Source organism: Xyrauchen texanus, chromosome 22 (genome assembly GCF_025860055.1).
Source record: "Xyrauchen texanus isolate HMW12.3.18 chromosome 22, RBS_HiC_50CHRs, whole genome shotgun sequence".
NCBI lineage: Eukaryota > Metazoa > Chordata > Actinopteri > Cypriniformes > Catostomidae > Xyrauchen > Xyrauchen texanus.
In genome coordinates this window covers 22,549,732-22,564,472 of record NC_068297.1, presented here as the reverse complement: position 1 = coordinate 22,564,472, position 14,741 = coordinate 22,549,732, and the positions used below count along the sequence as shown (strand labels likewise).

The 14,741-nt window shown below is 35.6% G+C and overlaps 1 protein-coding gene across 2 annotated transcripts; it reads left to right on the top strand.

Annotated features, from left to right (window-relative positions):
• Window positions 1–921: 921 nt before the first annotated feature.
• On the top strand, window positions 922–14,202 carry abraxas2 (abraxas 2, BRISC complex subunit). Of its 2 annotated transcripts, none has more exons than XM_052153924.1 (9): window positions 922–1,001; window positions 3,246–3,336; window positions 6,004–6,040; window positions 6,170–6,236; window positions 7,658–7,848; window positions 8,562–8,681; window positions 9,251–9,335; window positions 10,363–10,480; window positions 10,577–14,202. In XM_052153924.1, the coding sequence occupies exons 1-9, from the start codon at window positions 930–932 to the stop codon at window positions 11,026–11,028; spliced, it is 1,233 nt and encodes a 410-aa protein (XP_052009884.1). In that variant the 5' UTR covers window positions 922–929; the 3' UTR covers window positions 11,029–14,202. The 2 variants fall into 2 exon arrangements, with proteins under 2 accessions (XP_052009884.1, XP_052009883.1); XM_052153923.1 differs by having other exon boundaries at window positions 8,559–8,681.
• The last annotated feature ends 539 nt before the right edge of the window (window positions 14,203–14,741 follow it).

Genomic DNA, 14,741 nt, shown 5'->3' with positions numbered 1-14,741 from the left:
TAGAGCTCAACCAAGATTGGACACACAACAAATAACTTTGTTATCGCTGACTAACACTTCAGTTGGTAAGATCTGTTTTTCTTGTAACAATGGTAAGAACAATAAACTAATTAGAGCCCTGTTCAAAACAGATATTATCACAGTCCCATATGTGGTTCCATACTGGAATAAATTTGTGAAAAACATTGACTGGAAGAAGGTCTGGCTCTTACCCAACCAATATTTGCTGACCAACAAAATTAGAGAAATATCGTTTAAAATAATTCATACGTTTTACCCGTCTAATGATCATATTGTTAAAAAATTTAAAAAAGACATTGATGTAATGTGCACTTTCTGCTCTATGAGTATTGAAACAGTTACCCATTTGTTTTGGAACTGCCCTTTTGTCCAAAGTTTCTGGTCTGATATTTGTAATTTTATTGCAGAAAAAATTTAGAAAGATTTCAAGTTGTTTTGGAAGGATGTTCTTTTTGGTCTTTATGACCTCCATAGAACTAAGACTAGGCCTAATGAAACTTTCATTATTAATCTCATTATTCTCTTGGCAAAATTTTACATTCATAAATGTAAGTTTGCGCATTCCAAAACATCTTTTATTGCTTTTAACAATGAGGTTAAGCAATATGTCAACACGCTTAAGTATTCTCTTAATCAAAAGGCAACAAAAACTGTGAATGTGTGTAAACAATTTGATATCTTTTTGTAAATCCGTACTTCCCCTGGCAAAATTGTGATGATGTGAGTCTTTTGTTTATGTTTTGTTTATGTTAAAACACCCGCAATGTTGGAATCTGCACAATGTATTATTGTTATAATGGAGATGAACGTTCCTGTAAACTGTGCAATTGTTGAATAAAAAAAAAAAAAAAAAAAAAAAGGTTTGTGCGGGCTCAAAGCATTGTGGGATCGGCGCGTGTGTTTCCATCATGGCGGCGACAATTTCGGGTTACACTTTTAGTTCTGTGTGTTATCACAGCGCCAACAGCAATTCCGACCATGTAAGTACTTTGACACCTTCCTTTATGGGTAAATTTGTAAAGGCACGACCGCATGCCGAAACAACGAGCAGTTGGCTGCATCAAATCACAATTAATTCATTTCCCGGAGTCATCTTCCTGGTGTGGCTGTACAGTGGCTGTGTACCAAAACGTAGTGAGCTGCCTACATAGACAGCATTGTGGGGGACCGTTGGTGTAATAGAACATTGATAATCGTGATTCAGCTGCATTTTAGAGCGTTTCGTGGCAGCAGCATTTTGGGGATATCTAGGTCGAGTTGAGCTGATCGCAGCGCTCTTATGTTGCTTATAAATACTGACTAGTTAGGAAGCTCACTACAAGTTGAGACGCAATCGGGGTGACAGCTAGCAAACTGACAAGCCGACAGCATTTACTAGCTTGTCAGAAAGTGACATTGCCATTAATCTATTGCTTGATCACTCTCTGGTATTAATGTTTGCTTTTAATAAATGGAATCTCGGCCAATGCGTGTTACGGGAATCAGTGCGTTAAGAGTCACTTTAGCTGGCCGGCTAACTTGCTGGCAAATGTGAAAGTCTAGCAGTGCGTGTGTAATGACGCGTCCGCAAGCTGTTTGATTCGATAATGATTTTCTTTATCTGCTGTCATGCTCACTAATGTTGTAGTTGCATTGACACCGTAGAAGTTAAGCATTAGGAAGTAGGTGAGCTTCCATCGACCCTGCAGGCTTTTCTGCATAGCTGGTTTCGGTTGGTTAGTCAGGTGTTATGTTTAACCTATTACTTCAAGTCCTTTTTCCATGAATTATAATCTGAGTGACTACTATTTTAGTAACTTTGATTTGAGCATGCGTATTGCATTTACTGCCAAAGTAGGTAGCGTTCATGCATGAGCTTTTGTTAATTTTCCACCTTCATGAATCCAATTTTAATGGTTAAATATCAATGTTTAATTAGTCCTTTTGAAATAAATATTTAAAGAAACAGCCCGATAAGTGTGTTTGATTTTGTTGTCTTCCTGAAAAGCTGTTTATTTGCAGTTCTGTAATAGTGTCATTATACCAATGTTTTAGAGTTGTTTTTTTTTCTTTCATGCTTCTTTTATACAACAATTAGTTCCAGTCCACTCATTTTAATTGTTTTTATCACTCTGCTTGTCTGTGTTTGCTAGTATTGCTGCTGTACATAGAATTCCAATTTTATGGTTCACACTAAGGGTCGACCTATCCTGGATTTTGGTGATACTGATAACTAAATTGGTGGGAAAGTTTGATAACAGTTCAGACATTTTCTTATTCTTTCCTTAATATGATCGGCACATACAGGTCAGGCACAGTTTAACCAGACAAAATAAAGATTTTGAGCATAACGTGAGACTTATCTATAAACAATCCTTAAACTGGGACTCTTGTTTTGAAATGACAGAGACTTGGCCCCTTAACAATGCTATATATTAAGGATTAACCAAATTAAGTTTTTTTTTTTAATCGATTATAATTAATCAAATGAGGTTTAATGAGGAATAAGGTTTATTACTATTCACAAAAAAGGAAGTCGATGACAATGAATGTGCTGACGGGTCACATTTTTATATAGTCACATTTTTGTTTTGCATGCCCTCACTTCAACTTTAAACACTTGATTATCTAATCAAAATAACAAAATATGCATTGAAGTGAAAAAAAAAAATATATGGATGAATATTGTCAGTGATGACAGTTTTAAACAGCAAATCCCCACAAGGTGTCTGTAATTGTTTTATTTCACCTCTAGAGTCCTCTGTTATATTGAAGAATCAAACTGTTTAACTGTAGAATCCTCCTGCACCGGCAACAGAGGAACACAGAGAAGATTATTAGCAACATAGATTTTTGCAGATCATCGACAGTTCCAAAAAGCAGCTATTGGCACTGATTAATCGGTAAGACCGATATTGGTCTACCTCTAGTTCACATCAGTGTCACCAAACTATGTTTGTTGGCAGACAAAAAATAAACAAAATATCATGCAATTTTTGTGCCAGTTACTCGAGCAGTTTCTCCATATTAACTTCTTGTTTATAGAAAGCAGGATCACCCTTGTGTTGATGTACTGCATGTGATTTCACTGAAATATAAACTGTTATCTAATGTATATTTAGATATAGTATATCTTTGACTGATTTAATGAGTTCTGATGGATTGAAGTCCATAACTTTATCTTTGCCATACAAATGCTATTTTGATAGTACTGAAATAAAATGTGTGTTTATTGGCTCTTTTAGGAAGGCTTCCTGTTGGGAGAAGTGAGACAGGAGGAGACTTTAAGCATCAGTGACTCACACATCGGTAGCTCCGAATTCCTCAATGTAATAGGTAAAACCTTCTTTGCTTGCTTTTACTTTGACAAAGCTATAAGGCACAATTTAGTGTCCTGTGTGACCATGGAAGCTTGATTATGCATCGTAAAAAACAAGCATTCGTTTACTGAAATCCTTGGTGGAAACCTCAGTTGATACAAGCCTCAGGTCAGAGACATAACATTTTTCTTAGTGCAGGCCATAGTGAGAAAGCATTCCAGTGCAATGGCTTTCCATTGTGCTAAAAGTAGCATAGATAACACAGGGGCTTTTATCAGTTCAAGATATGACATGACCTGCACATGGGGGCAAATGCAAGCAGGAGCATATGACATCACTAAAATATCAATATTGCAGGGCTTTAGTTAGATGGAGGTCAAGATGATTGTTTAATCTCAAAGTACTGAAGACTGTCTTGGTTGTCAATAACTTTGATTGTTAGTAACCTGGACAAGAATAGACTAATCTCTGAACTTCAGTACTACAGGCAGTTTACCACTTGAAGGTCTTAGCATTATATGGACACACATCATTACCATGTTTTCAGAGTGACAATATCAGAGAGAGGCAATAACAAAATGTGCAGATACATCAAGACATTTGCTTCTTTTCTGTGATTTTCTTGCATCTCAAATGAGCTGGCTGTGCAAAAGAATGTCATCACTGCATTAACAACTATTTTGTTGTTGTTGTTGTTTTGTTCAGTTCAGTTCTGGATGCAATATTTCCCAACTTAGTTCTAACAGTCATAATTTGCTCACCCTCATGTCATTCCCAAACCTTATGACTTCCTTTTAATATGAGGAATACAAAAGGAAACATTTTATTGTGTGTCCCACTCTGTCAATACAATGGCAGTTGATAATGACTAATTTTGAAGCACTTTAAGGCTCATGCATCATATTCCAAACCTTCTGAAGCTATACAATAGGTTAAGAAACAACACAAATTTTAGTCATGCTGTTTCTAAGATCTTATAGACGAAGGGGGGGGTTGCTCAGAAATCTTTAAAATGTCTTAATGTCTTAAATTCAGTTATTACATAAATTATGCAACAAAATATTTCTTAATTTCTTAATTTTGGGGGGCATGGGTAGCTCAGTGAGCATTGATGCTTACTACCACACCTGGAGTCACGAGTTAGAATCCAGGGAGTGCTAAGTGACTCCAGCCAGGTCTCCAAAGCAACCAAATTTTTCCGGTTGTTAGGGAGGGTTGAGTCACATTGGGTAACCTCCTCGTGGTCGCAATTTGTGGTTCTCGCTCTCAATGGGGCGCGTGGTAAGATGTGCATGGATCGCTGAGAATAGCATGAGCCTTCACATGCTGCGAGTCTCTGTGGTGTCATGCGCGGCGAGCCACGTGATAAGTTGCGTGGATTGACTATCTCAGAAGCGGAGGCAGCTGAGGCTTGTCCTCCGCCACCCGAATTGAGGTGAGTAACTGCGTCACCATGAGGACCTAATAAGTAGTGGGAATTGGGCATACCAAATAGGGAGAAAAGGGGATTAAATTATTTTTTTATTTAAAGAGGTCTTAAATTTGGGGGCAGAAAGATTGGTATCGTGATATGATCTAATGTGATTATTAAACTTCAAAAGAAAACAATTTAATTAAATAAATGCATGCGCTGCATCTTTCAGAGTGAAAACACGGCACTGTATGATCATGATGTAGTGTTGATGAAATATGACAATGTTTACTTTTAATTGTTTATACTGTTACATGTTGTAGATTATTGTAGGTGTGCACATTTTATATCCCTTATTTGTTTGAATTAGCATCTGGAAGCAGTAAAGAGCAAACATTTCAAAATCCCCAGTGTATATCAAAGTTAAAGTGCATCTGGAATTTAATTAAATTTGGACTCTTGTAGCCTCTGTTTGGCCCTTCCCATCACAGGAATGAAAGTCTAAGAACATTTAATATTGGCTACCAATTAAAAAAAAAAACTATTGGCAGACTAACTGTCTTTCTTTCAAAACATCAAATTAGCACAATCCAATATCAGTCGACCTCTAATTTGTATTTATTTATATAATGGTACATAAACCAATTTTATTGTTGTATATATTTCACAATAAGTTTGTTTTGGTATGGGGATATGGTAATTATTTTATTTGTTCAGGTCTTGGAAAAAGTTTATTTTTTTTAAAGTCTTAAATTAGATTTTAACAACTCTGCAGCAACCCTGAAATAGCTCTTCTTCAACATTAAGAGATCATGTCTCTATGATTGGCAGTTCTCCTAGAACATCGTCATCTCTGATCAATTTTCAAAGAACTACACAAAGTGGGTCTGAAAAGTATCTTACATTTGAGATCAAGGTTATCCATGAAGGTTGTGATTCCACATTGCATGAAACCTAACAGTTGAGAACCACAGAGGGCTATAATTATTTGAGTGTAGCAAGAGTGTTTACTTGGCCAATTCTAAGTCTAAGGTTACTTGGCAGATTATTTAATATAGATTCCTTCATACCTCACCACTGATTTACATAAATATAACAAAAAATATCCTTGTGAATATTTTAGAATTTATATACATGTTTTGGACAGTCTCAGTACACTTGGTTTTCTCAGATATTTGTGTTTTGTCAAATAAAGAAAATGGCATGATTTCATGATTAGTCATGAGTTGAATATGATTTGACGATTAGTCATATGTTCTATTTCTCTTTCAGAAGTACATAATCATGAACCTTGTGCACAACTGTTTAGGTAAGTACTTCTTGTCTAAACATTAGTAGATATATTCTCAAATAATTATTTTGAATGCAGGATGTTGATATATTTTTCCATGTCCAAGTTATCTGTAAGTTTTAATTGAATATATAATTTATGTTTCAGCTTTTATGACTATGCAGGTTATGTCAATGAAGAAAATCTCAACAGAATCCTCAAGGACAGGAGAAAAGTAAGTAGCTTTATTAGAGGGTCAAGTAAACAATGTAATGCAAATGCATACCAAAAAAGTGAGCGAGCACATGACATTATTAACAGGTACCATACATTGGCTTAACAATTAAGAAATTGAATTTGACCCAGTTTTTCAGACTTATTTGACTTTATCAGGGTCCTACAAAAGCAAATCATTGTTTATAAATAAATGTATATGCTCTCTTCTGTAATCTATTAGATCACAATTGTACCATTACTACAACTGTAGTAGGATTAAAGGAGTGTTCTTAGGCATGACACCAATTGGAGTATGATTTACTTAAACTCCCTTAAATAAAAATTCACATCATTTACTCACCCTCATGCCATCCCAGATGTGTATGACTTTCTGCTGAACACAATTATTTTTAGAAGTATATTTTAACTCTGTAGGTCTAGTCAATGCAAGTGAATGGATACCAAAGTTTTGAATCTCCAAAAAGCACTTAAAGTCAACATAAAAGTAATCCATAAGACTGCAGTGGTTGAATCCATGTCTTCAGAAATTATATGATAGGTGTGGGAGAAACAGATCAATATGTTTGTCTTTTTTTTTTTTTTTTTTTTTGCTATAAATTCTCCTCCCTGCCCAGTAGGTGGTAATATACATCAAGAATGCAAATTGCCAAAAACAAAAGAAGGATGTGAAAGTGGAGATTGATAGTTTAAAAAAAAAGGACTTCAATATTGATCTGTTTCTCAGCGACACTTCTGAAGATATGGATTTAACACTGAGTCTTATGGATTACTTTTATGCTGCATTTATGTGCTTTTTGTAGCTTAAAAATGTTGGCACCAATTCACTTGTATTGTGAGGACCTACAGAGCTGAAATATTGTTATAAAAAATCTTCATTTGTGGTCCACTGAAGAATGTATGTCTGGGATGGCATGAGGGTGAGTAAATGATGAGAGCATTTTTATTTTTGGGTGAACTATACCCAAATATATTTGCATAAATGCATTGCTCAGCTTTGAGTGGCTTATTGCTTTTATAAAACAGCAGAAACTGCAATATGATCAAAGACATCAATGTTCAATAAACAGCTTATTTAAAAAATAATAAGAGGGATAAACAATGCTTTCTTACAGTACTGTAAGATATTACTTGCAGTAGCTGTTGACTGTTTACAGTTACCAGGCAACAGCAACTCAGCACATCAATTTAGACTAGTCCAGTCACTGGTATGTCTGTCTAGTGCATGTTTCTATAGATATAAAAAATAAAAAACAGCACAGATGGACACAAAACACATTCGGTGTGAATGCCCCTAACAGGTTCGGGCATGGCTCATACAATCAGAATTTAGATCTTGTTTTAATTGAACTTTTAGCATGCTTTTAATATAAAATAATTTTTTACGTACACGGTATGAAGATGTTTCTTCTTTCAATGCAGAATGTTATCGGCTGGTACCGGTTTCGAAGGAACACCCAACAGCAGATGTCATTCAGGGAGCAGGTGATCCACAAGCAGTTGACCCAAATACTTGGCATCCCAGATCTCGTCTTCCTTCTCTTCAGCTTCATCTCCACCGCCAATAGTTCCACACATGCTCTGGAGTATGTGCTCTTCAGGCCCAACAGAAAGTATGTACATGCTGTTTAATGAATATTTATGGAAATATGATATAATTAAGGATAGAACAGATCTTGCAATATGTTAAAATCATGATTCTATTTAAAGGAATGTTTTGCCCCTATGCCACTGAAACTAGCATGACTTTCTTCTGCAAAACACAAATGAAGATATTTTGACGGAGTCAATGGTGACCAACATTTCCGAGCACCAAAAAGGTATTATAAAGTTAATCAATCTTGACATCTGCAGTCTTTTTGCGATCACGATTTAAAGCTTGATTATACACTGTATAAGCGCTCTGCATATATGTCAAGTGCAAGGAAGTGTAATTGGATGCCTATGAGACTGCAGATGTTATGATTTATAGTGAAAAGTGGGTTCCATTTTTGTCTGTTTTTCATCCAAACTGATCATATCTCTTCAGAAGACCTGGATTAAACACCTGAGTGTTCAACACCCCCATTGACTTGCGTTGTATGGATTTAGTCACATCATATCTCCATTAAAATATCTTTGTGTTCTGCAGAATAAAGAAAATGAATGAGTTTGAGTCGGCATAAGAGTGAGAAAATTAAGAGAGAATAATCACTTTTGGGTGAACTATTCCTTTTATTAATGACTCATTCTTGAACAAAGGTCTTTTATCAAAGACCAAAATTGCTCCGAAGTTGTTTACCATATCATATATAATGTTTACAAATGGGATTATGTTCCTCAGCAGGTATAATCAGAGGATATCACTAAGCATCCCAAACCTGGGTAACACCAGTCAACAGGAATATAAAGTCTCTTCAGTGCCCAACACCTCCAAGAACTACGCTAGCATCATTAAAGAACATGGGTGAGGGAACCTGACAGCTGCATTGAATTGTTTTAGCTGTACACTCACAATATAGCAAGTAAATGCTGGATTTCATTTTTATATATATATATATATATATATATATATATATATATATATATATATATATATATATATATATATATATAAAACAGTTGACCGAAATAGGTTTTTCTATGGCAGATACTGGTACTGATATATGGAGATTAGGTTGGCTTAGCATGCTCCTCCACAAATTTGACAAAGTATTTACTTGTGTTTTATTCAAAAATAATTTAGAACAGAACATTTTTATTATCCATTAACAAGGTCAGTAGTTTCTGGAACTAGCACAAGTGGGAACAACTGCCTCTACCAGCAATTTATATTTTCGGGTAGAACTAAGGTAGAAAAATCAAGATTATTTCACTCTTACACCATCTCATATGACTTTTTTTCTACGAAACACTAACACAAGTATATTATGTGTTTGCACTCAGGATCATGATAGTCAATGCAAACCTCTCGACAACTTTTAGGCTTAGAAATGTCTTAAACTGATTGCTAATTAAATTGCATTTAATTTATAGGGCTGAGTTCTTCGATAAGGATGGGGTGATGAAAGACATTCGAGCAATTTTTCAGGTGTACGGTGCTCTACAAGAAAGGGTGCAGGTGAGGTGTACTGTTAAACTCCTGTAAAAGTTGGTTAAATGAAGAGTTCACCCAAAAATAAACTTTTCTCATCATTTACCCACATGTGTATGTGTTCAGCTCAAGAAAAAAAAGTCAAAGATTTTTAGAAAAATATCTCTGCTCTGTAAGTCCATACAATGCAAGTAAATGGTTCAAAGGTCCAAAAAGAACATATTCAAAGTTTAAGCTACCATCCACTTGCATTGAATTGACCAACAGAGCTAAAAATCTTAATTTGTGTTCAGCAGAGGAAAGAAAGACGTACACATCTGGAATGCCATGAGGGTGAGTAAATGATGAGAGAATTTTTCTTTTTGGGTTAACTATTCCTTTAGCATTCAGCAGAGTTTGCGAAATATTAAATTCAAAATATCTTTTATTTTTGTCTTAAATGTAGAAGTTCTTGTACTGGCTGCAAATGCCATAACTGCACTGTTAAAATATTATATTGTTGTACTTTCTAACATTATAAAATATCATATTACAGGGTTCTCACAGTCATGGAAAACTATTATATAATAGGGAATTTGAATGTTGTTATTTCCAGGTTTGAAAAATCAAGCCTATTATTCTAGTTATGCTCCACTCTAAAATAATTCATTGACTAGAAATAGCTTTTTGTGAGCGCATTTATTTATCCTTATTATTTAAAAGTAAAAAAAATAAATAAAAAAAAAACTGTGGGAACCCTGTTTATAATATTGTTATATATATATATATATATATATGAATGTATGTATGTATGTGTAATGGGAGCCAGCTGGTACATGATAGCTGTGCGGTATATGTAAAACACACTCCCCTGACCTCAAGGGGCACACTAGCGACTATAGCCTTAAGCCTCCTTGTTAGCATGCCTGCCTCCCCTGCTGGAGACGCCGGTTCAAATCCTGCTCGTAGCGGGTCAAGCAGGACCGGTTATATGTACAGTGTATATATAACATTAAATACAATCAGTTACTGTATAATAATAATAATATGCTATGATTTTTCTGTTGTCTTCCAGGCAGTGTGTTCCGAAGTGGATCAAAGTGAACAAGTGAGGGAGAAAATCCAAGGGGAAGTGAACAAACTCAAAGAGGAAATCACTCTCAGGAAACATAACACAGCTGAGGAAGAGAGAAGTATGTGCTGATGACTGTTAATAATTGCTCATTAACAAAAGGGGAAACTATTGCTCTTTAAATATCCGTCCTATTTTTTGTTTCCTTCCTTCACAGGACTTCAAGAAGCAACCAACACTGTTGTCTCACTTCCAGATGACTCCGTGCTCTCCGACCCTTTACACTCTTCACTGACACAAGTGGTGCTCTCAGGTCCCTCGGTGGAGCCCAGTTTAGAGAGACCTGTCAACTCATCGTCTCCACCACTTTACAGCACCGCACTGCCTCCAGATTCACCAAGCGCTATCCTGCTGCCTCGACCCCAAGCTGTGGGCTCGCCCGGCCACCCGTCTCCCAGTCTGGGCTTGGGCAATGGAGACGGCTCCAGCTCAGATTCTTTGAACCGTCAAGCCACCGGCCAGGAAGATGATGATGATGAGGACAGTAGCGAGTATGAGAATTTAGTTAGCGAGCAACTGCAGTCGCCTTCCGTAACAGAAGCTGTCACACTTGGACGACCGGCTACCCTGTGGCCTGATGGAGATGCCCACAGCCCACCGGGCTCCTAGTGATGAAACAAAGTGGGAATATAGACAAATAAACAGAACTAGCTTTGATTGTGAGGAGGAGAAAGGGGTGAATGGGTTTTGGAGGGTGGTGTTCAGAACACAAGGAAGCACTTGCCTTTTGGAGTTATAGATACAAGTTATGACATGCTGTCCTATTGTACACATTTTAAGGGAGAGTTTACCAAAATTGTAAAATTCTGCTATCATTTACTCACCCTCATGTTGTTTTAAACCCATATGACCTTCTTTCTTCCATGGAACAAGATGGCTAACATTCAGCCTAACAAATCTTTTTTGTAGTTTCGTGTTTGGAACTACGTGAGGGTGAGTAAATGATGACACAATTTTCATTTTTGGGTGAACTGTTCCTTTAAAGAAAATTGCTGAGCTTTGAGCAGGGGAGTTCATTGTATTGAGACTGTAATGCATCCTGTGCAGAATTGTGAAGTGGTGATGGAATAATATCCCCAGCCATGTACTGACATGCCGTTTCATACTCTCCTCCCTGCTTTTGTTGGGGTGGTGAGATGCAAATTGCTTACTGGTTATCTCTTGGCATCTGCTACATACCCACTGGGATCATTCAGTTCTTACACCATTTATGTCTTCTACTGTTTTGCCTTCTTTTGAGCTGCATTTGAATAGAAACACAAAGGGAATGTGTTTGTTTTTGCGGCCTTCAATTTCATCTCTGTGAGCTTGCACCATGATAAAAAAAAATGCAGTTATTATAATTGCTTAGGACTGCACCACTCTGATACTGATCTAGAACAGTTCTTGTTCTGGAAGTTATTTTTTATTTGATCAGTTTTGTTCTGTTGAGTAATATTAATGGCCTGCTTGCCAACAAAAACAATCATTTTGGTCAAGGATTATACTAGTTAGCTCTTTGATAATGGGTGCATATACTATTTTTTTTTTATGACGTAATGTAGATCATTAATCATTTCACTGGTTTGATTTAAAAGAACACTTTTTTTTTTTTTTTTTGTCCTAATGTTGAACCAATAATGATATTATTTTCTGCTGCTCTTCAAACAAACATTTTACTATTGAGCTTTAACTGAAGTTACCAATCAGAATTCTGAACTGAAAGGGTCAATGATCAAACTACAGCATCATCAATCTCAGGATTATTTTACAGTACCAGAATGGTTTCTTTCTCTCCATCTATTCCTTAGTTAAAAAGAAATTATTGTATTTATTTACATTTTATTCCCCAAACCAATGCAGTGGTGGTTCTGTTTAGCGCTCTGTGATAATGTGAAGTAAAATATTTCAGCTATATGCAGCAGATGAAAAACTTTAAGGTAGATTAATCTTACAGAGTAGCACAGTATCTGTTGTATGTTTCGTAATGTCTTATTCACTTTCAACCGAGGCTTTTTCCCTGTTTGGTTTGTTTGGGGTTGAATCTCACAAAATGTCATGTTCATACTCCACTGCTAAATCAAAAGAAAATGTATATGTTGTCGACATGCATAAAGAAAATGAAGCCTATTTTAAGGACCGTTAACATTTTTGCATGGACATTATGAAGAAAATTGAGCAGTGCACTCCCCTTTAAATTCATATTGCAGTAATACATCTGATTGCCTAAATTTCTTAATCATTCTTAACTGTATTACATTTAAAAACACTGTTGTGCAATTCATATTTTATTAAAACCAGCAATTAAGGCAGGACATAAAAATACTACTGTGATGCATAATAACTTTAAAATAAAAAATACAAATCTATTTTTTGGCATTACAGTAGTACAAATATGCTTAATTGTCATGAAAATAAAAGAAAAGACCTCATTTTGTTCATGCAAATATAATCTCTCTTGATTTTGGGGTGAAATATGACTTGATCTATGCAGGTTTTGTGAGATTCATTCATGTTCAGTGCATTGTGTATTATTTGAGCAAAAAACTTGAATCAGATTAATGAACTTTTTCTTTTGTTTTTACCCAACAAATCCTAAATTCTTAATCTTTTCTCAGGATCTGACTTGCTGACATTTATGTTGCCAGAGGTTGAGAATGTCTCACTTTTCATTCAGTATGTTTCTCCAGTTTTGGGTTTGACAAAAAAAAATAACAAAGCTTGTTTCCTGGCATGAGAGTGCACTGACAGAAATGATTTAGTTGGCTGTATCATGCTGCATTGTCTGCTTTTAAATGTTTAGTCCTAGTTTTAGGCCTCAAAGAGTATCTTCTAATTTAAGTCTGAAAGCCAACACCCTGGATGCTTTTTCACAAGAATCTGAAAGTTTCACTGAAAGTGTTAAACTGAACAATGTCAATGTGGTGGAGAAATGCCACATTTAAACTTTACATGTTTGGACAGCTGGCAGCCACTCCCTCAAAGCTTTAAAAATGTGATTTTATCAAAAGAACATGTCAGATCATAACTGCCACTTAAAATGAAATAATATATAAATATATACACACACTTTGATCTTTTGTTTCCTTTAAAAAATATTCACTGTTTATGAACTATCACAGTTTTATTGTCACAATATGCAAAAACCTCTTGAAACCCTTTTCAAAAATCCTAAAGGATCCTATGAAATGAAATAAGATCTGTTGCATAATGTGAAATTCCTCCATGTTATTTTGTATACTCTTGGATATTGTGTAAACTGTATCAGAACCCTACACGTGTTGTATTAATGAAATTGGATAAATGATCAGTTAAATAAAGGAACTCATTGGGAATCTAGGAATTTTTAAATCTACGTCTACACTAATATATCTTTGAATGCAAACTCCATTTCAGTTTCTAACATTATCATTTTCAGTACACTGTTATTTAGAGCCTTTTCAAAAGTCTCTTGTTTTCAGTGGTGGAAAATTATGAAGAGCAAAATCAATGCGTTTCTAAAAAAAAAAATTAGAGAGGGTGTGGCCTCAATTCCTTGTGACGTTCTATAGGGACATGATCCTATTGGGAACCTCATAGTCCTTTTTGGAGCTATGAGTTTTCTAAAAGATCTAGTTGTTTTGTGTTCTATAGGATCCTTTAGGGTTGTTCCAAATGACAGATCAAATAACCCTGTTATTTCATTGACAATGTTAATAAGATTGCTGCCATATTGCCTTTTGCCGTCTCCCTACACATACTTTCAAATCGGATATTGAAATAAATCCAAATGTGGCAACATGCCATTTTAATGGGGAAATTACAAAGATGTTACTGTTATTGTTATTGTCAGTTTAGTCAGCTGTGGGTCGAACATGTCTGTTTCCCTGAAAACCAGCAGCTGTGAGTGATTAACATTGCTCCCATCAGAATTGGAATGAAGTCTCTCAGTGCAGGTCATGCTTTACAAGTGCAATCTGTGGTTGGCAAGCTGTTGCACTAGTGCACCAAGCACCTGCAAGCATCAACCGTTGCCATCTACTTCTGCCATAAATATTCCACCATGTTTACAATATATAAAGTACATTTACAATTCTAGAAGCAGTGCTTTAGCGAGCATAGATTGTATCTTTAACATCCTTTGGTGTCATAAACGCCTAATTTATCTGAAGCGTCTAGCAATAAAATATTTAAAAAAAAAAAGTGCAAAATATTTTACTTTTTAATTACCAGGCCAATTTATATTTTGCATTCTCTTAAAGAGATTGTTCACCCCAAAATGAAAATTCTCTCTTCTTTTAATCAACCTCATGCCAACCCAGATTTAGTTCTTCCTTCTGCAGAACTAAAAACAAAGATTTTTC